Source organism: Crinia signifera, chromosome 9 (genome assembly GCF_055691185.1).
Source record: "Crinia signifera chromosome 9, ASM5569118v1, whole genome shotgun sequence".
NCBI lineage: Eukaryota > Metazoa > Chordata > Amphibia > Anura > Myobatrachidae > Crinia > Crinia signifera.
Window position 1 is genome coordinate 55004714 of NC_139225.1, and position 23857 is coordinate 55028570.

The window sequence follows — 23857 nt, forward strand, 5'->3', positions numbered from 1 at the left end:
AAAAGTAAAACAATATAAAAATGACATGTTTGCCTATTTATTTCCAACAAGATACAAATATATTACTTGGCTGTAGCAGAGCACGGGAATCTGCATTTTACAGAGTTTATCAAGAGAGCAACATGCCACAGCTCTTCCTGCAGCTAGTACAGTCACAATCACTGGGTGAGTGCCCTAGTTCAGATAGTAGTGCCCTAGTTATGTTGTGCCCCACAGTAGTGCTCTAGATGTTATGCCCCACAGCAGTTCCCTAGTTATGTTGTGCCCCACAGTAGTGCCCTAGTTATGTTAGCCCCACAGTAGTGCCCTTGTTATGTTATGCCCCACAGTAGTGCCCTAGTTATTCTATGCCCCAGAGTAGTGCCCTAGTTATTCTATGTCCCACAGTATTTCCCTAGTTATGCTATGCCCCACAGTAGTGCCCAAGTTATTCTGTGCCCCACAGTATTTCCCTAGTTATGCTATGCCCCACAGTAGTGCCCTAGTTTTATTATGCCCCACATTAGTACTCTACTAATGTGATGCCCCACAGTAGTACACAAGTCATGGTATGCCCAATTGTAGTGCCCTATTTATGGTTTAGTGCCTTAGTTATGGTTTACCCCCACAGTAGTGCCTAGTTCATTTTATGAACCATATTAAGACCCTAGCTGACATTATAACACCTTGTAGGGCTGCCAGTACAAATTATTTAACAGTACCCCCAGTTCACATTAATTCATACTATGCCACAATACAGTCCCCAGTATATTACAATGAGCAGGTCCAGGCGTGAAACTAGATAAATAATATTGTAGGCTCCAAGAAAAGTTTGTCATGGTGAAAATGTATATAACACATATAAATGTTACAGGGAAGGTGGCCCCTTTCAGTTCGGTGCCCCATAGCTGCACCCCCTGCATCTATGATCGTTACATCTAGTGCTTGACCCAATGATTGAAATACAGCTGTATGTAGCTGGCCTTTGTTCTATTTGGCAATATATCCCCCTTATGTATAAACCTATTTAAAACCTGCACTTGGAGTATTCTATATTCATATCTTAGGTACTTCTGGCTCTTAAACAACTTCTATGGGTAAATATGTCAGTCTGGAATTTCAGTTTATGGGTCGATCTGGAATTACAGTGTATGGGTCGATCTGGAACGCGTTGGGAACTATGTAGGGATTTATAATTGCTATGCGGTGCCATGTAACTGGCTATATGCTCTTGCACATCAGCATGGTCTTGTAGCGGTCTTGCGTTATATTATAATGTACTTTTTTCTGCTTATCTTAATGATTTTTGTCAGTGATGTACAAGTTTGATTTCCGTAAAAGGTTCTATATGGTGGTTAATTTGTAGCATAGACGAGGAGGAGACTATTGTCTATACATGAAAGGGGCTTGTATGATCTGCACAAGTCTTTACAGCACAATAAATGTATCATCTGTCATGATACTGTGTATAATCAACGCATGAAGTTTCCTTGTAGACCACTTGAAAATACAACTGCTCCTAATACTAAACTGTAGTGCTTGAATAACTGTGATGGAAATAGGAAATGTCTGTTCTCGTTCCTGGATTTGAATGGGTTAGTGGAAACCACAGAGGGTGGAGTTAAGACCATTGGGGAATTGACAGTTTGATTTCTGAGATTCAATAGTTCCACCTCTTCCCAGCCCAGCCTCTCTCGAGGAAGAACTTTTGATGTGTGTTATATTTACATCAGTTCTCACTGCGAAGCTGCACATGAATACAGAGGGATAGGACTATCAGTAAGGATGATCACAGAACACCTTCAGTGGAGTTTCTAACCCAGCAAAGTGGATGTGATTTACAAGAATGTCATTTTACTATATCTAGGATATTCCTTTAAGTTCCTTTTTTACTTTGGAAAATTATTTGCTGTGTTTAAGACACTTGCAAGCTCATTGATTTCAAATGGTGTATTTTATCACATCTCTAGACTGCGTTTTTTATTGTGTTTCATTTTGAGAATATTGTGACTATTAGCTAGATCACAATGCCTTTTTACAAGAGATCAATTAGACCTAAGTCCCCTTGGGGAAGAGCCCAATATGGTACACAGATAAGGGTGGCTATAAAAAGTCCTGGGCCACATACAGTTTTTGTAGATGGTGTAGGGATAATCCATGAAAGTGAACAGCTTGGTACCCAAAGTCATGTACCAAGCATAACCAGGTATACTCCTACATGTCACTATGCCATAGGTAATATAGGTAAATTGGGACTTGCAGATTGTGGGCAAATACAATGTCCTAGTCCAACTGGAATCCTGAAACTTGCTCCTAGAAACTCTGTTCCAGTACAGGAGTTCAAGGATGTCTTTCTCCGCTGCCTGGTGACTGTACTACTTCAGCTCTCTGATTTAAGTCGTCTGTCACTGTCACTGTTTGATGAGCTAGAAGGAGAATTGCTGCTGTTGCATAAACGAAGCGTCAAACTTCACCACCGAACTGAGGCTATTTTCTGGGGACTTAGGGAGCGAAATCATCTGCGGCCACAAGAACAAAGGCAAAGCCTTGTTAAAGGTAAGCACTAATTTCCGAATTTAATGGCATTTGATTTGGTCATTTAAATCCTATGGAAATTTGTGGTGTTGGTGGAATATATGCCATATTTTAGATGTAACAATGGTTTTTAATGCAGTTAACATGTACATAAAGTGTTCTTTATGATAGCGGGTGAGTATCCCTTATCCAGAACCTTTTTCAATAACAGATTATTCCGTATTTTGGAATCATATATATATATATATCTATCCTGAGGAAAACGGTGAGAAACAGTTGAAACGGCTGTTGGGCCGTGTGTGTATACCTTCTTCATGTTATAAATAAAATCATGTTGGATTTTCTATTCTGAGTGCCGGTTCTTCTATCTCTCTCCAAGGAAGGGTGAGTGTCAATATATTTTTACAATACGGATCTGTGCACCTTAAGGCCATCTATACTCTTGAACTACTGCAACTGAGTGCTGTCTTTCTATGATATATATACATATATATATATATATATATATATATATATATATATGTATATATATATATATATATATATATATATACACAATGGTGTGGACCGGCACTCAGGACTTAGGTGAAGACCAAATGGTGTATCCTGCACCTGTGCCTACTATGGGGACCTTGCAGCCCCTTGTAGATATGAGCAAAGAAGAAATGGGCACTCAAGGTCTTTCAATGGTGTGAAGATAGGACAGGTTTATTCCTAGAGTCTACGTTTCGGGGTCTCCCCCGTCGTCAGGACAATACGGTACGGTACTCACCATTTGTATTGTCCTGACGATGGGGGAGACCCCGAAACATAGACTCTAGGAATAAACCTGTCCTATCTTCACACCATTGAAAGACCCTGAGTGCCCATTTCTTCTTTGCTTATATATATAGTCCGCAATTCTCCGAAACACTGCCATCTGCTGGCAGAGAGTGAAACTACATCTCTTTCTCATAAATGCACAAATACAGAAGGTAGCAGACTAGCTTTCGAAGCTTATGATTCAAGCAGGCTTACTAGGAGTTTTATATTTGAATGAGATATCTTTCATTTATGTTGTATGAACACATCATATTTGTGCATGAAACAAGGTTTTAAACATAATAATATGTATAATCTCAGACATTGAATTTGAATGCCAAGCAATCATTTTCTAACACATATTTAGTGCCAGTTACATATCATGTCCCCAGTATTGCCAGTTATAGATGTACCCAATAGGTTTTTAGCAAAAAAAAGTACATTGTGGAGAATATGGTTTTCGGAATAATATGGATAATGGATATTTGGATAAGGGATACTCAACTTGTACTTGAACAGATCTCAAAATACAATATTGGATATTGTCCTGAGAAAGGGCATTATGGTGTAAACTCAAGATATTGACATTCAGAATGTCAAGAGAGTCTGAGTTGCTTTGCAATTGGGCACAATGTGGGACTTTTTCTATCAAACCCGAAATTACTACGCCATCAAAACTGACTGTATCAACAAACTAATTATCAATCACATACTCACATCTAAACGTTAGTCTATAAAAAAGATGCTTGTGTTTATCTTTTGTTAAAAACTCCATAAAAGCGGCAAGTAATGACTGCACACTAAATGCTGTGTGTGTACCCAGTGAGATCAGGACCGACTGGGACCCATGCTTACACATTTGAAAATACCAGGGGTGGGGATCGAGGGTTGTGTTGCCCCCGCTAGCGATGGCTCCTGTGGGCCCTGCAGCAGCATCAAGAATACACACTGGACAATATTTTTATTATGTCATTCCGACTTTTTGGAATCGACAATCATTAGGAATATTGTCTATGTACGGACCTTTAGAATGGTAACACTTTTCTGAGGTGAAATTGTTCTGCCATGGAGGGAAGCATTCTATGTGCTTAAGCTGCACTCCTCTATGCTGGTAATGGTCCGGCATTACTATTAAAGTTGTGCGGAAGGAGACCTTTAATAGAAGGCTATATAAGACCTGTAATTACACCTTGATTTAATGAATTTGCCCATCTTACAGAGATGCCTATCTTACTGATGTTTCAGCCAGAGACAAATACTGAAAATGAGGACTACTGTAAGTTATAGAGCGAAAGTCCAAGATATTGGGAAAACAATTCTAATGTAGCATACAGAGGACCCCAGATAGTTAATAAGGGAAACAAACACCCACAGGAACTTTAGCATCCAGCACTTATCTCCTAGGCAGGACTGAGGTTTCCTCCCTGTGATAAACTCACATCTGTGACTAGATAGTATGTAACAATATACAAAACCAATGTAATAACACCATAGTTGCCAACATTTCATAATACCCAGGGACACTGCTGCTGAGCTAGTTCATTTAATATGGCTATGTGCCATGCTGTCTCTGCAACCTTGGAAAACTACAATCCCCACTGCTTTATATTCACTGCATGTTAATTTTTCTGAACTTGAAATGTTTTTTTTTTATTATTTTTATTTCTGGGGGGAAAAAAACACAGGTGAATAAGAAATCTTGAATCTAGCATGTGGAGCAATGCAAGAGGAATTTTCAGTTTGTCAATACATCTTAAGGTGCATACACACTGGGCGTTTTGCTTACAGATGATGGGGAAAATTGCCGGGCTGAAAAACGCTCAGTGCATACACACTAAAGTTTTTTGCCAGTTTAGCAATTTTCCCGGGGGTGGGCAACCTTCCATAGTGGGACACTATGGTAATCCGCTCCACCCCCTTGTAGGCGCTGCTCTCTCGGCGCTGCTGCAGATGTGACAGGCAGTGCAGCGCCTGTCAGGCGGCAGAGACAGGGAGAGTGGCTCTGGCGGAGCAGCATGAGCTTCCAGGAGCCGAAGGGTCAGAGGGAGCACTGTGCGCCGCTGCAGACAGCGCCCGGCAACCCATGAACAATGATGCCTGTCTATTACAGCCTTCAGGCCAGCATCAATAGCCCAGGAGGGAGCAGGAGCGCCAAGTGGGCCAATGGTGAGCTCTACTTTATTTTTTATTCTTTTGGTGGGAGTATTGGCTGCAGAGGGTTATGTCTGCTTTGTCAGACCCTGCGTTTGCATCTCTCTAGCCCCTCCCTAAGACTTTGTCCCCTCCCTCCCACCCTGTGTCTCTCTACCCCCTCCGTGTGAGGTCAGGGCGGGAGGTAGGTGGCATCAAGCTTCTCGCTAAGCCTCTCACTAAGCAGAAAAGGACCGCTACTTAGTGGTGTTGAATCATGCCCTAAGTATTTTTGGCACTATGGAATCATTGGAGGTTGCTCAGTGACTGCCTAGGCTTCCTTAATGGTACTGATAGCATTACGTACTATAAAGATGTCCAGGTCATATTGGCCTCTAAGGGCACACAGAACAGGTATCGCTGACTACATTCTTACCATCAGTAAGTTTTAAAGTCTTTAGCAATTCCAAGGAGAAGCCTGCTTAATAGGCATGATGGCAATTACACAGAGAAGTCTTTTACAATGCTTTATTTAAATGACACATTGTTTAATGCAGGGTTCGCCAACCGTCGCTCGCGAGCGACGAGTAGCTCGGCGGGTGTATTCAAGTAGCTCGGCAGCTTCCACTGACCTCCTGCCGCGTAGAGGTTCCTTGCTTGGCGGCAGGAGGTCTCAGAGAGAGTGACTCCGTGCCGCGTGACCGCCTGACGTCCCCAGCGCATGAATTTGCGCACTTTCCATCGACGCCACAGCCTCTGCTCAAGCCCGTCCTGACTCCTGCACCACGCCGCCACAGCCTCTGCTCAAGTCCTGCGCTCAAGTCCTTCTTTTTGGTAAATTTTTTTTTTTTAAATCTCTGTGTGCGCAAAGTGGGCATCATGTGTGTGGCATTGAGTCATTAAACATATGCCACACAAATGATGCCCATTAAACATATGCCCCACACCTTGGGTTTGGGGCATATGTTTAATGGGCATCATTTGTGTGGCATATGTTTAATGAGCATCAATGTGTGGGGCATATGTTTAATGGGCATCATTTGTGGGGCATATGTTTAATGGGCATCATTTGTGGGGCATATGTTTAATGGGCATCATTTGTGGGGCATATGTTTAATGGGCATCATTTGTGGGGCATATGTTTAATAAGCATCAATGTGTGGGGCATATGTTTAATGGGCATCATTTGTGGGGCATATGTTTAATGGGCATCATTTGTGAGGCATATGTTTAATGAGCATCAATGTGTGGGGCATATGTTTAATGGGCATCATTTGTGGGGCATATGTTTAATGGGCATCATTTGTGGGGCATATGTTTAATGAGCATCAATGTGTGGGGCATATGTTTAATGGGCATCATTTGTGGGGCATATGTTTAATGAGCATCATTTGTGGGGCATATGTTTAATGAGCATCATTTGTGGGGCATATGTTTAATGAGCATCAATGTGTGGGGCATATGTTTAATGAGCATCAATGTGTGGGGCATATGTATAAAGGAGCTTCACTTTGTGGGTCATAGGCATAATCGTCATCACGGTGTGTGCTGTGTGGCATATGTATAATGGTGCCTCACGGTGTGGGGCATGTGTATAATGGAGCATCACTGTGTGGCATAAGTTTAATGGAGTATCACGCTGTGGGGCATTTGTGTAACGGAGAATCACGTTGTTGGGCATCGTGTGTTTGTGGCATATGTATAATGGTGCATCTCGCTGTGGGGCATTTGTATAATGGAGCTTCACATTGTGGGGCATATGTATAATGGAGCATCACGGTGTGGGGCATATTTATAATGGAGCATCACGGTGTGGGGCATATGTATAATGGAGCATCACGGTGTGTGGCATATGTATAATGGGCATCACGGTGTGTGGCATATGTATAATGGTGCATCACGGTGTGCGGCCTATGTATAATGGAGCATCTCGCTGTGGGGCATTTGTATAATGGAGCTTCACATTGTGGGGCATATGTATAATGGAGCATCACGGTGTGCGGCCTATGTATAATGGAGCATCTCGCTGTGGGGCATTTGTATAATGGAGCTTCACATTGTGGGGCATATGTATAATGGAGCATCACGGTGTGCGGCATATGTATAATGGGCATCACGGTGTGTGACATATGTATAATGGAGCATCACGGTGTGGCATATGTATAATGGAGCATCACGGTGTAGCATATGTATAATGGAGCCTTGTATTTCTATGAAAAATGTGGTTATTAGCCTGTTTTAATGTTTACAAATTTTAGTAGCTCTTACAGAGATTTCATTTTTCAAAAGTAGCTCACACCCCGACCAAGGTTGGAGACCACTGGTTTAATGTATATGTTTAATTTAAAATGTCATTTTTCTGAAAAATGTGTTTTTAAACTTTAAATTAGAGACGGGACCAGCTTTCTATGAAATGTTAACACTGGCTCAGATTTGTTCACATGGAGATTCCCTTTTTCTTTTCTTTCTTTCTGTAGCCAAAGCAGATCATCTAAAAATTTCCCAAGCAGTAATATATTTCACCCCTTGAGAAAGGCGTTCCATATTCCCCAGAGAAATCTGGAAGAAAAACATGTCTTATATGGTCCCGCCGCATCTAGTGGTCTACATGAAGAACAGCTGTGAAATCTACAAACTGCGCTGTATAACAGGATAGCTCCGGTTCCCATACTCTCAATATATGTGCCTAAAATTAGTCTGTTAGGTCAAAATATTTATCCGGAATACAACTATCTGTAACCGGAACAGCCTTACTTTGGTAGTGCAGTTTCAGCCTGTATTACTACACAGTTGGCCAATGCTATTTGGTATCTGGTTGGCTCACAGACCGTGTCAATATAGATAGTTAATAGGTCGACACCAAAATGTCAACATGCAGTATGTGGACACTGAGGAAAGGTCGACACAAGCAAAATGTTGGCGTGGCAATGGTTAACACTTGTTTTTTTGGTTTTTAACATATTTTGGGACTTTTTCATGCTTTACCATCCTTGTGGACTTGGAAAAGCCTGAAAAACAGATATTGTACTTTTCATGTGTCGGCCTGTTAACTGTGTCATCCTTTTGTCACTGTCAAGTTAGTGCATGTTGACCTATTGGCTACCTACACATTGTCTGTGAGCTAATCCATACCCATCTTATTCAGAGAGAGTAAGTAAGAAATTGCAGCTGTGACATCACCATGGTAATATCCTCTTAGGTAATGGAAACCTTTATAGTGCAACCTCAGTGGCATAAATTCATAGCAGTTGCTCAGAGATTAAATAGAAGATGGTAATTCTCCCCCCCACCCCCCGTGTTTCTAAAGGGTCTCCCAACTGCCATCCCCGCAGCGGGACAATGCCTGCCGCGGGTGGGACAGCGGGACAGGACCCAAAAATTGGGACTGTCCCGCTGTAATCGTGACAGTTGGGAGAGGTATGTACCAGGCAGCTGCTGACAAGGGACTGTCCTCATTCCTCCCCACAAATAGATCCAGAGCATTGTTCCGCTTTAGTAGCATAACTCTCAACTGTCTGCACTGTGCCCCCGGGGAAACTCGGGGGTGCCGAACATGCACGGGTGATCCCAAAATCACCATGCACTAGTATGGCACTTGCACTGCGCACTTCCCTTCAGGTAGCGCTTCACGTCCTTACCCCGTCCTTTTGGATGGGGTAGGACAATTTTTCACACCCCCACCCTGGCCTTCTGGCTAGGGTCCTTTATTATTTATTTCTCTTCCCCTCTCACGTTCGTCACTTTTCACGTTCCTTGTTTTTTGTAGTTTTGTCACGTTTTTTTGGGTAGTGTGGTCGACCCTTTCGGGCCTTCCATTTCCCCAATGTGCCGAAGCTCTCGCCTTTTGGGGAGAGCTTCGTGCCCCCCGAGGACGACCCCGAGCCGCAAGGCGGAGGGAAGTCTACTGAGGGTCTCTCCAAACCTTCGGGTACGGAGGACCCACCGTCCTAACCCTTCCGGGGGTTGAGGAATGAGGGTCTCTCTAAGCTTCGGCGAAGAGGACCCACCGTTCCCTATTTTCCCCTCTTCGGCCTTATGGTTGAGAGGGGTTAGGGGAAAAATGGGGCCCTGTCTCCTTCGGGAGACGGACCCACTTCGATCGCACGGCCCCCTTTGCACGTGTTTAGGCACAGCACTGGTGGTAGGGAGCACACCTCGGGCTCCTGAGTTTTTTCAAACTCAACTGTCCCAATTACAGCGGGACAGTCCTGCTATTTGGAGATTGTCCCACTGTCCCTCACGCAGATGGCAATGTTCTGTGCCAGGAAAGAGGGAGGGGATCCAGGGAGGAAGCCAGAGGCTGCCCAGAAACTAGGGGAGTGCTGTGCATGCCCCCAAAAAATGCATAAAAACGGGCATTGCGGTGCCAGGAAATGCTTTATGCGAGGTCCCGCCCACCCATCCCTTAGCCATACCCCGTTTTGGGGGATGGCCGCTTCTGTATGGACCAGCTAATGTTATTTAAATCATAACAGAATACATAAATGAGCAAAAACACAATAATTCGAGTACAGGTAATTTAAGACAAGTATATAGCAAATAAAGGGGCAGGTGTATTAAGCCTGACGAAGAGATAAAGTGGACGAGATAATGCAACAGCCAATTGTCATTTTTCAAACACAGCTGATTGGCTGGTATGTTATCTCCTTCCACTTCATCTCCACTTTATCTCTTCGCTAGTCTTTATACATTTGGCCCGGTGATCGTTGCACCAAGGGACACTGAAGTAATTATTAGCAAGGCAGAGACCTAGGGCTAGGTGTCGTTGAAAGGACTATGGAGTAAAAAATAGTGATGTGAAGTTTTGATTGTGTTTTCAGTTTGTTTATTATTTCCATTGGTACTTTTACATTTATTTGTTTATTCCAGTGAAAACACTTCCGCCTCTTGTGCCACAAATGTGTGCAACTCAGCCTACATATAGATTTTTTTATGGAAACTTTTGGAACACAAAATACATCAAACTGGACAATTTGTGATGAACTTCAAACTGTGAGATATATTTTATACATGCATCCCTGCTCTAGGAGGAACTAGCCCCTTATAGTTACTGTATGTATCCTTCCCAGATACTGCTGACCCCCAACCTTCCCCCTCGGAGAGTTAATTTCCCACAATCTACCAACTGGTGTGTCTACCCTGTTGCATACCTTTGTGTCATCTGCAAAAAGGCATATTTTACCTTCAATTCCATTTGCAATATCACCAATAAAGATATCTATGCCGTATAATTCCATGTGTGCTGTATAAGATCAGGTGTGCCACCATATGTCCCGTCTAATTTCAGGGAAGCTGCCCTTTTTTTTTAATTAAAATTGAAAAAAGTTTTCTTACTGCTAGGGGTGAGCAAAGTGTGCTGTATAATTTCTGGGGTGAGCCAAGTGTGTCATATAATTTCTGGGGTGAGCCAAGTATGAGATATAATTTCTTGGGTGAGGCAAGTGTGTCATATAATTTCTGGGGTGAGGCTAAATCAGCCGTGTAGTTCCTGGGGAACTGCCATTTTTGTATTAGAAAAATAAAAAGGTTTTCTCTTTTTTTTAACTGCAGGAGTGCTGCCATCTGTGCCATATAATTCCATGTGCGCCGCCATGTGTGTTTCTGGGGTGAGCCAAGTCTGCCGTATAATTCCAGGGGTGAGCCAAGTCTGCCGTATAATTCATGGGGTGTTGCCCAGTGTGCCATTTCAGTCCAGGGGTGATGCGAAGTGTTCCATATCAGTCCAGGGGATATGCTAAGAGTGCTGTATCAGTCCAAAGGTGATGCTAAGTGTGTCAGATGAGTCCAGGGGTGCTAATAAGTGTGCTATATCAGTCCAGTGTTTGTGCCACCCACTTGTGTCGCTTAGCATAGTCATCCAGCTACCTTGGTGCAACCTTTTGTCCTAAAAACAACATTGTGAGGTGTTCAGAATAGACTGAAAATGAGTGACAATTAATGTTATTTAGGTTAATAATAGTGTAGGAGCAAAAAAACAAAACAATTCTGCGGTTTAAAAAAAAAAATCCAGATCCAAAACACGTAACACAAAACACCAAACACGAACATGGTATTGTTTTGCAACAGATCCAGATCCAAAACACGAAAAGTGCGCGGTGCACACCCCTATGTAGAACCCATACACTATACGCCCAATTTCTCCCTAAATATCTAAAAGTACAAACATTGCATAAATGTGTAAAATAGAAATGTAATTTTAATACTTATAATTGATGGCCAACCATGTGGCCAGCTGGTGATTATCATACTGTCATTATGATGGGACTGCTTTTATATGGAGGCCTGAAGCTGCAGCAATATCCACCTCATAGTTAATCTGGCCCTGGCTGCATATTGATTGTTTCACTGAATGAGCATTATGGAGACTATGCATTGTCGCACCCCAGGATTTAAACACATTTTATTACCAGTGGTATTTTACTTTCATAGCACTCAAACTACAAAGATTTTCCAGGCTCCATGTTTTCTAGTACTATAATTTGCTGAAAATCATTGTATACTTGCCAGTTTAAACATCCCACCCATACAAAAGGTGGGCACATCCATCAGTGGTGGCCAGGCCTGGCAACAGGGGGGGGGGGGGTGATGTCAAACGGGACAACTGTGATGGACCCCAGAGAATGTCTGCGATGGCAGTATTTTTTGTGCCTCCGGTCGCTAAGCTATCTGCTCTGCCACATTGGCCTCATGGTGTCATATACGTGAATGCCCCTGCTAACTGCCCACGCTGCACTGCCACTACCAATGCCGACTGCCCCATGGCATTTCTGTGTGGAGAAATTCAGGCATCTCCCACCCCTCTGGCGCCCATTTCAATTGCAGCACCAGCCAATAAGAGCTTGCGCACCGGCAGCCACCTGCGCCATATCTGAAATGGCTGCTGGAGGGGTGGGAGAAGCCTGTGCTCCCCTCTTCACAGTGACCAGTAGCAGCTGCTGTGGAGCCCGGCCAGTGTGGTGAGTGAGTAAAGTAAAATGTTGATGCTATTCTCTATCACATCACACTAATACAGTAGTTTCCCCTTAGGGATAGCTGTTTGTGTCCTGATGATACAAGCACATGATATACTTATGATGAGTCTGAAATGTGTGCCCTGAAAATAGATATCAGAACAATGATATAAGGAAGCTATGACTAATAATAACTATCCTGTGTTTATGCAAAATAGAAAGCAGTGCCATAGTAATTATTCATGTAATGAGCCTTAACCCTCTTGCTGCATTGTAGTGTTATATTCTTTTAAATGTAGAAGGATTTTCTTTAACCCAGATTATAAAAAAAACACCTGTAAAATCACCCACTGTTAAAGTAATTATACGAATTTATACCATATTTGTAGTAATGGGGCAGATGTATTAAGCCTTAACAAGAGATAAATTCAAGTGTGATAAGGAGAGATAAAGGTCCAGCCAATCAGCTCCTTACTGACTTTTTTCAAATACAGCCTGTAACATGGCAGTTAGCAGGTGATTGGCTGGACGTTTATCTCTCCATATCACACTTGCATTTATCTCTTGTTAAGTCTTAATACATCTGCCCCACTGGCGCCGTGAAACTACACAAGTACCTCTACTTCTTATTTATTTAGCACCTTCTAAGGATAATACATGGTATCTGAAATTCCTTTTACTGAAATCAATCCGTCAAAGACTATGAACATTTGCACTTTAGGCTTTGGAAGGACCAAGATGATGTATTTCTTTAATCCACACAATACATATTAGAATAAGATTGATAATAAAATCTCTCTAATTAAAAATGCTGCTCATCTTGACCTTACAGAGACTATTAATATGTAAAGAGCACTTAAGGTTGCAGAGGAGGTTGGTAGCCCTTCCCTAAAATAAAAAAAAGGGCAAGGGGGGGGGGGGGGATACAAATATAGTGTGTGTTATATATGGGAAAAAAGGAATACCAGTAGGCGCCTTTTGCACACAAATTAAAACAATTTAATTAGTAGACAAATAACATAAAAATTAATAGACAATATATATACACAAAAATTACACAAAATATTATGCATGCATAAAATACTTTAAAACATGTGCATCAATATGATGCTATATGTGAGTGGCATATATTTACCAAGTCCCAGTAGATTATTCACATATGCGCATATGAGACAGACGTTGGTATCCTAATTTATATGGGTGGAATTCCCAGCGCTGTATTTGGGGGACAACAGTAGGGGGATCGTGGATGGTTTGTAAATTCTCCCAACGGAAATTTGTAATCCACAAGGAGTATTCCTTTAAGAGCTTTATAGCACAGAGTCAAATACGGAGTAGATGTAGTTGTTACCTTTAATCGGTACGGGACAACAGCCGATGTTATGCTTCCTTGCTGTAGGTGCGGGGGGCTCTCAGCAGGTCCCGATTTGGGTACGTTGATGCACCAATCCGCCACACGCCTGACAGTGTAGGTGGTATGGAGCAGCTGCACCGGCCAGCGAGCCAAATGCAAGCCGCTGAACACTGCGGCGGGTGGAGACCTCCTTGCTTTCAGGTCTCGTGCACACTGCTAAGCGAGTTACTGCCGTATGCCGCCGGGATAACAGGATGGCTGTGTTTCGTCCTAGGAGACACTCAGGGGTCAATTGAATTGAAAAAGCCGCCGTAGCGCGGCGAAACGCGTCTTGACAAGGAATTCCTGCTGCTGCTGAGACCGTGGACCTGGAGGAATCTCTCACCTAGTGTGAGCTCCATAATACATCTCACACCACGGTCCCTGACAAGATCTCAACAGCGCAACCCCGGAGTGTCTCCTAGGACGAAACACAGCCATCCTTTTATCCCGGCGGCATACGGCAGTAACACGCTTAGCAGTGTGCACGAGACCTGAAAGCAAGGAGGTCTCCGCCCGCCGCAGTGTTCAGCAGCTTGCATTTGGCTCGCTGGCCGGTGCAGCTGCTCCATACCACCTACACTGACAGCGTGTGGCGGATTGGTGCATCAACGTACCCAAATCGGGACCTGCTGAGAGCCCCCCGCACCTACAGCAAGGAAGCATAACATCGGCTGTTGTCCGTACCGATTAAAGGTAACAACTACATCTACTCCGTATTTGACTCCTTGCTATAAAGCTCTTAAAGGAATACTCCTTGTGGATTACAAATTTCCATTGGGAGAATTTACAAACCATCCACCGATCCCCCTACTGTTGTCCCCCAAATACAGCGCTGGGAATTCCACCCATATAAATTAGGATACCAACGTCTGTCTCATATGCGCATATGTGAATAATCAACCGGGACTTGGTAAATATATGCCACTCACATATAGCATCATATTGATGCACATGTTTTAAAGTATTTTATGCATGCATAATATTTTGTGTAATTTTTGTGTATATATATTGTCTATTAATTTTTATGTTATTTGTCTACTAATTAAATTGTTTTAATTTGTATGCAAAAGGCGCCTATTGGTATTCCTTTTTTCCCATGTGCAATTTCTTGGAGGGCGGCATCCCTCCCCCAGAGGGCAGCCACTTGCACACAGCACTCAAACACTTGCCCCTAGCGCTCAGAGTACATTGTTTCTGTGTGTTATATATACCTGTACTGCATGTTCTTAGAAAAAAGTCTGACCTACAGATAGAGCCAGGCTCATCTTGACTGAGTTTTTACCTTTCATCTATTGTACTCAGCTGCAATACAATAGAGAGAATAATACAGCAAGGGGATCAACAGGGGATTAGTGTGTATGGCAATACGCAACATTTTTGACCCAGGGGGAACCTTATTATCATTTCAAGATTTAGCCTCAAAATTTGCTCTAAAGGAGAGTTTTTTATGTACTTACAGGCTAGGCACTATGCACAAACCATGCCACTGACAATGGTAAAATCAGACACCCCAGACCCCTTACACGCACTTTATGTGCTCAGCTCTACGGGGCCCTTTCGACTCAAATTTATATATGCTGAACTGCTACCAGTGCCGGGTGAGACTATATTGTCAACCACAGCATCAAAGTGGAAATCCGAAATTCCGCAAGTTACTTCGGCTCATTTCTTGGTGAAACATATGGAGAAAATATTTAAGACCTTACAATCAACTATGCTTCAGGAAGTCCATCTTAAAACTATACACCGGGCTTATATCTCAGTCACAGAGGAAATATTTAATTCCTGGGGACCTGGGTATATGTTTGAAATACAAAAGTTTGTTCTCCTCATTCTGGGCCTTATTCTGGTTGATGCGTAATTTTCCGAATTCTTTCTGATGGCGTTTTTTAGCTATGCGCATGTGCCACGCAAGGTCTCCGTACTCGTTCTCACTAATACCGTACAGAAAAGTGCACCGCATTCACTCAGGAAATATGGGCGTAATATGGGCGTCATTCGGAAGTACACAGGGGCGTAGTTTCAAAGTGGGCTAAACTGGAGCGTAAACATGGGCGTACACGAGGGAGTGCACTAATTCTGGTAGGCGTGCATTCGGACAGAACACCGACTGCAAACGAACCAAAAGGCAGAACATATGCGGTCTCCATAAGCAAGTATTGCTTTGCGGACACCACTCGGTCATGCGCTAGGCATTCGAAACGCCCAATTAGTACGGCCGCACCTGAATCAATGTCAACAATACAATCCACTCCTCTACTCATTACTCATTAATTACACTTATGTCATTGCTTCAATTGGAACCATTGCAACTTAAATGGACCATTACAAAACACACAAATATATGCTGAAAGCACGGCTGCATTTTGTACACACATTTACACTGCAAGCAATGGACAGAACTTGCTATCACTAATATAAATATCCATGTCACTTTTACATTCACGAATAACAGCACACATTTGGGGATCAAATGAAAAATTTATTACAGTTAGGGAAAACATAAAATTTTAAGAGCATGTTATTTGGCACATGCCAAAAATTAAAGGTACCATAACAGGAATTTTACAAACAAACACTTTTTAATGAGGTTGCCTAATTGCATAAGTGGGTCATGTGACCGAATTATGAGTTCAGATAATAGTGGTGAGTTTGGCGTTAATACACCGCATCGGTGCGTACGGGCAGGTTCCCGTCCGTTCTGACGCTGTAAGACCGTGCAGAGGCTGTAAGATCGTGCAGAATATGTGTGTGTCCACCGCACACGCAAGGTTTGGATGTCGTCCGTAAACACGCCCTCTTCTTAAAGTGTGAGTCCGTCCGAATGCGGAGAACCGGTGGGCGTTTCTTCGTACAATGTCCGCACAGCGTGGCGTGCGGTCCGCTCCGAAAGAATTCGGAAATTTACGCACCAACCAGAATAACCTCCTCTATCACAACATGTGGGACAGTGGCAGGCTTCGCAAGTATTGGGATAAGGTGATGGGATTTATTAATGATGTCTGTAAGCTAAAATTGACCAAAGGCTATGCTCCTTTCACTAGCTGGGATTTACAAGGATGCAAGTGGGCTTTGAGCCCCTTTTTAACTGTTGTGTTAATGGTCGCAAAAAAAGAATTGTACTTGTGTAGTTTCACGGCGGCAGTTACGTAGTCAGCTTAGCGTCCCTGTCAGAATCTTCCTGCGGCCAGCGTAGTCAGCGTCCCTGTCAGTATCAGTGTAGTATTCCCGCCTGTTCGTGGCTAGCCGGAGCTTATGTAGTTAGCGTAGTCAGTCAGGCATCCATGTCAGTATCAGCGCCATGTTCCCGCCCGTTCGCGGCTAGCCGGAGCTTACGTAGTTAGCGTGTTCAATCAGCGCTTATTACATTGTGTGGGAAACATTGACCATTTTAACCTGCCTGACATGACAGGTGTAAATGTGTTCCTGAAACACCCCCACTATCCACACCAGCCCAAAGCGTGGTGAGCATATGCGGTACGAGTCCTCCCTGACTTGTTCATCCCACCACTATCCACATCGGCATGGAATTGATTTTATAAAGTGTGGTGAGTGCAGCAAGTCACCGACCCCGAAGCGTGGCGAGCGGACGTGGAATACATGTCAAGAAATCCACGTCCCCTCATGGGGCTCGCTGCGCTCACCATGCTTGCACACTGCACCCCCCCCCTTTGTGCAGAAGACGCACGCGCTATCAAACCCCTAACCCTTTCCGTCTCCCTGAAGCAGACACAGGCAGGGTTGCTGTACCCTGCCGCAAGAAATACTGAGACGCAAAAGTGTCTCAGACGCTCGTGCATCTCAGACAGATGGAGCGCCTCTCCGCCGGCGCCCGCATGATCCCATCTCTGCCGGCATCCACCAGCGCAGGTGATCTGGCGGTTACCGACCCTGTGGGAGAGTGGCTCACTAGGCTTGCCAGGGACAGAGCTGCAGCACTCAGGGACAGTACGGTGACTAGCTGCCTGATGGGGACACTAAGTTCCAAAGTAATTTTAAGATGTTGGACAATATCCTAAAGTAACTAAAGGTAAATTCAACAAAAAAAAGCCACCATGGTTGGACAAAGAAGTAAGGTCAGCTATCAACAATAAAACCAGAGCCTTTAAATTCTACAAAAATAACTTGAATGAGGAGGCATTCGCAAAATACAAAGAATCAAACAAAACTTGTAAAGGGGTAATCAAAGCAGCTAAAATATTATATGAAGAGCGCATAGCCACTGAAAGCAAAACCAACCCAAAGAAGTTTTTTTAAATACATAAATAGTAAACGTTTAATTAAGGAAAACATAGGCCCACTAACTGATACTAGTGGAAAAAGTGTTACTGAGGACAAGGGAAAAGCAAAACTGTTAAATGAGTTCTTCTCTTCAGTATTTACTAAGGGAGAGCAGACTGTGGAACGAACATTTACCGCAAACGGGACAAATAAGCCAGATCTCATTGTGGATTTTACGCCGAAGGAAATAATACTGAGGCTAAACAAAACAAATAAATCACCAGGGCCAGATGGGATTCATCCAAGGGTATTAATGGAATTAAGGGATGAACTAGCTACCCCCCTACATTATATCTTTAGCAAGTCACTATCGTCAAGTATAGTACCAAAAGATTGGAGAATAGCAGAGGTAGTGCCAATATTCAAAAAAGGAAGATACCGCTAATTACAGACCCGTTAGTTTAACATCAATTGTGGGTAAACTATTTGAAGGATTTTTAAGGGATGGTATCCAGGAATATTTAGATCATCACCGTCTACTCAGTACGAACCAACATGGGTTCGTGAAAAATCGTTCATACCAAACTAATCTACTAGGTTTCTATGAAGAGGTTAGCAAAAACCTCGATAATGGAAATGCTGTAGATGTGATTTTCCTAGATTTCGCTAAAGCATTTGATACTGTCCCACACAAGAGATTGATTAATAAAATGGAGAACCTAGGATTGTGTGAAAATATCTGCAGATGGGTAGGGAATTGGCTATGTAATAGAGAACAAAGAGAATGGTGCCGTATCAGATATGATACCGGTACTAAGTGGAGTGCCCCAGGGTTCGGTTTTGGGGCCCATTTTATTTAACATTTTTATTAACGATATTGGGATAGGGTTACTCAGCAATGTATCCATCTTTGCAGACGATACAAAACTTAGCAAAGTCATCAAATCATCAGAAGATGTCACCATGCTTCAAAATGATCTTGCAATTCTAGATGAGTGGGCAAAAAAATGGAAGATGAGGTTCAATGTAGATAAATGTAAGGTTATGCACCTTGGGAGACACAACCAGTGTGCAAGTTACAACCTTAGCGGAGAGGAACTGGGTAATTCCATACTTGAAAAGGATCTTGGAGTCCAAATAGACAGCAAACTGGGATGTAGTGCCCATTGTGATGTAGCTACAAAAAAGACCAACAAACATTTACTGGAGAAAAACATCCATGGGTACAAATAAGAAATATAATTTGTCTGTAAAATACCAGAACCTACCAAATCAGCAATGGATATCTATACCAGGTTGAACTAGATGGACGCAAGTCTTTTTTCAGCCTTACCTTCTATGTAACTATGTAACTAATATCATTGCCCCCATTTTTGCTAGAGGTAAAGCAAACCCTAATGTAGGTTCTATATATGGATAGAAGAGCCACGATCCCTGATGTAGAAAATGGGGTAAAAAAATTCTATAACAATTCTATAACAAATGGGGAATATATATTGATTCCTTACCTCAAAACACACAAACACATATTTGTAAGTTGTTTACAGATACCACATGGTATCTATACCGCTCACTTGAAAATTAGATTAGCAAGCTGCTTCTATGGGGAGGGGGAGAGGGGGAGGGGATTCAGTTGGGAGGGTTTGTTAAATTTATTTTGCTTATTGTATACTTGGTTATTGGCTAATAATTTGTCTCAATTACAAAGTTAACCTCAAGGTGCGTACACACGTACAGATTTTCTGTCTGATCTATCTGGTAGGAACAAAAACCTGAAAATGTATGGGAGCATATGACAATCAAAAATGTCCACCCAAATGCAGGAAAACAGGAAAAAAAAACATGCTGTGATAAATTTGTTATATCAGAAGGATTAAACAATTTGTCTGACTGATCACTGTCTGTTTTCAAGTGTTTGGGAACAATCTTTTTTGATTGTCAGTTGCTCCCATACATTTTCAGGTTTTGCTCCCACCAGATAGATGAGACAGAAAATCTGTACGTGTGTACGCACCTTTCGTGGCACAGTATAAGCCAGGAGATGGGCGATCTTGAGGTCCATACTAGAAATAAGGAACTGGAAACTAGTAATGGTAATGCAAGAAAAGTGTCAGGATTGACTATCACTCTAAATGCAATTGATTGAGATGATTTTTTTGTTCTTTTGTCTCTGTTTTATTTGTATGATTGTTATTTGACAAAATAAAAACAGTTTTTTGGGGAAAAAAAGGGATTAGTGTGGCTGGTCTTTCTCACTGGGGGGCAGATTTATTAAGCTTGGAGAAGAGATAAACTGGAGATAAAGCGGAGAAAAGGTAAAAGGAGATAACGCACCAGCCAATCAGCTGTGTTTGAAAAAGACAGTTGGGAGTTGATTGGCTGGTGCTTTATCTCCTTTTACCTTTTCTCCGCTTTATCTCCAGTTTATCTCTTCTCCAAGCTTAACACATCTGCCCCCCAATCCTATTAAAGGCCAAGAAGAAAGAGGCTACATCTGTAACACTCGAGATGGAACCCCAGTGTGGTTGTGTGCCACTGTATGAATTGGAGATAATAAACAAATACAATTAGCACTATAACTGTGCGTAAAACTTTAATAAATAAATAATACATTTGTAAAGTGCCAAGGATAATCCATTTATGGGACAGTCAAGCTCCTATTATGGATGTGCAGCACTTCCACCAGTCTGCAATATACTGTAGTGTAGACAGGGGCATCTCCTGGTGCAATACTGTGTTGAGTGTCCCCAATGTGCAAAGTAGGGTTAAAAGTTAACTCACACTATATGATTATGTCGATTCAGCTTATTTCAAACCTATGATTACCCCTGAGGAAGTGCAAGTTTATCTGGATGAAATGCATTGTGTACACCTGCAGCTTTCAGATTAGCTGTTTTTCTTATTACTAATATACAGGCATTCATGTATATGTATCTGTTCCTAACCTGAAATTTGATAACATTGTGTGGGGGAAATTTACTAAGATTGCCAATTATGGCCGTTCTGCAGTAGGCAAATTTATTAAACTGCCAAATCCTTGGGATTCATATTTTCTGGTGAAGTAATTCATATTTGGCTGCCGAGTTTCCGAGTAGCCAAATATGTATGAGCATTAAGCCTGCACTGTGCAGTCTTCTAAGTGTAAAAAAAGATTGAATTAATTAATTTAAAAAAAAAATGTCATGGAGACCCCCCCCCCCCCCCCCCCCCTCCCCTCAAGGGAAACCAGTCCCAGGCTCTTTGACACAGGGGAAAAATGAACTGGGGTCCCCCCATATTCAAGAAACCGATACCAGGCTCCAATAGCCAGCAATGTCATGCCACAGGTCCAGGTGTACAATTAAAAAATATTTATTTTGAAATATCAATTAAACAATAATCACACAAATACCGGCCGGTAATTCAGAATAAAATAATTATTTAAAAACCACTGCAGTTCATTCTATAGCCGTTGCTTTGTATTCCAACTTATTGCATTCATCAATACTTCTGTGTTAGTATGCAGATGTTAGCAGTACAAGCAAAACAATCAGCTCTCTCACAGCTCCATTTTTGTTAGTTATTAAATAGCATGCATGCTTTTAGAAGTAAGGTGATACTCAGTCATTTGCAAAGCAAACAAGAATTAATGGTGCTCAATTGAGCTATAACCTGCCAGCCTCCTGACTCAGTCACTCGCTCTGTGGTGGTGGCGTCCCGGCTGCTGATTCCTTGCTTGGTGCAAAGCAGCCTCTGGGGTTACTTGCACAGGGTCTTGGGAGGTCTACTACCTTCTGATGAAGCGGCCAATTTGAAAGGCCCAGAAACGCGTAAAGGAGACCACACAGGTGCCGACTCTATTTCCATTGTGCCCCCCTGCATGACCCTATTGCCAACAAGACCTCCCAAGACCCCAGTATATTGTATATATTGTGTCTGTCACGTTTCGTGAAGCACCAGCTGGAGTGTAACGGAGGCTGGGTGCTTTAATATAAGGTTGTAGCATTAACGACAGAAGGGAGTGAAGCAATGAGATGAAGTAAAACCTTTAATGAAGATACTGCGGTACAGATTGTAAATAATGGCACAATAATAATACTGTAGTTTCTGGTGTGATAAAAGTCAATAATATACAATACTTTATTGAAGAAGTTGAAGATGCTTGGCAATTGAAAGAAGTATTGAAGGATTGGTTGAAGAATTGGATGATCGGGTTTAAGGTTGGATGATTGGATGAAGACTTGAATGATTGGATGAGGATTGGACGATTGTAATAATAATTGGATGGTTGAATGAAGATTGGATGATTGGAAGAATAATTGGATGGTTGGATGGTTGAGTAAAGAATTGGAGAATTGAATGAGGATATGATGATGAAGTCCGAATGACCTTGCTGAATAGGATCGTGGCTGCAGAACCAGAAGTAACCGTGGAGAATAACCATCAGGAGTGAGGAGAAAGATAATACCCCTTTGGGGGGCTAACCTTATCCAGTCCATTTAGGTGGCAGCAGGTTCCGTGGTACACAGGTATAGCAGTGAGACGATCAGCAGGAGTAGAGGATGACTTCACCGAAGGCGCAGGAACTGTAGTGAATGCTACAGACAGCCAGGAGTGAACAATGATGTATAGGGATGGACATCATTGTACTGACTGCTGGTCTTGCCCTGCAAGTCAGTAATTGAAGGGTGAGCTGTGCGGCGATTGGATGGCTGTTTGACAGCACTAGGTGGAGCCGCGCAGTATAGGCTGATGGATCCCAAAAGATGGCCGTCGCCAGCGGAGGCGACAGAAACCAGCCGGCGGGGATTGTGCGCACATGCGCTGCTGACGGCGATTCCAGCCAAAGACCTGTCTATCTCTTCACTGGCTCCCCTTTCCTTTCCGAGTTCTCTTTAAACTCCTCACCACCACCTACAAGGCTCTCTCCTCCACCTCTTCAATGATCTTTATCCACACTCCCTCCCATCCTCTTCGCTTCATCGCTGACCGCCAACTGACCTCTCACCTAATCACCTCCTCCCACTCCCATGTCCAAGACTTCTCTCGCGCTGCCCCCCTGCACTGGAACAACCTCCCGCCACCCATCAGGCTTTCTGATTCCCTTACCTCCTTCAAGCGCTCCCTCAAAACCCACTTTTTTCGACTAGCCTATCCCTCCTCCTAACCTCTTTTGATCCTCCTATCCTGCCTCCGTTCCCATCCGTTCCTACTTATCCTATTGCTTTTCGTTTGTCCACCCACCTCCTTTTAGTATGTTAACTCTTATGAGTAGGGCCCTCCTTCCTCACGTACTCACCCTACCTCTTTACCTCACCAGTGCTCCTGTCCTGTTCTTCCCTTCCTCTACTTCATCTTCAGTCTCCTCAACTATTTCGACACCTACTTCTGAACTGATGCTGATTTTATTTCTACCAGCTATACCCCTATTTATGCTGTATTTTATCAACACACCCTGTACGTTACCTTGTAATTTGTTTTTTTGTTTGCTATGTACGGCACTGCGGACACTTTGTGGCGCCTTATAAATAAACGTACTACTACTACTACCAACCAAACACAGATCTGTCATGGCACCGGAGTACACGCCACCACTGTCACCTGGTGGTATACACACCACCAGCATAAGGAACAGGAGCGGTGGTGAGTTCTGTGGCAGGAGACACGCTGATATAAGTCTTAGGGCTAGGCACAGCACAGGGGAACTGGGTAGCAGCCATGGTGTTCGTGACAGTGTCCTTTCTCTTTCTCTCGTTTATTTCTTTCCATGCGGCATGACCATGCCCCCTCCTGGAGGCCCTACCCCACCCCACCAGGTGGCTATGACCCCTCCATTGTACCGTGGCCAGGTTGACCTGTCGGCACC

The 23857-nt window shown here is 43.1% G+C and overlaps 1 protein-coding gene across 1 annotated transcript in view; it reads left to right on the top strand.

The window, feature by feature from the left end:
• The first annotated feature begins 1776 nt into the window (after positions 1-1776).
• The window catches only part of NHSL2 (NHS like 2), a 256785-nt gene continuing 234704 nt past the window's right edge, over positions 1777-23857 (top strand). The window contains exon 1 of the mRNA XM_083159099.1: positions 1777-2535. Within this exon, the coding sequence (XP_083015225.1) occupies positions 2007-2535 (529 nt within the window). The 5' untranslated portion in view covers positions 1777-2006. The remainder of the gene's footprint in view (positions 2536-23857) is intronic.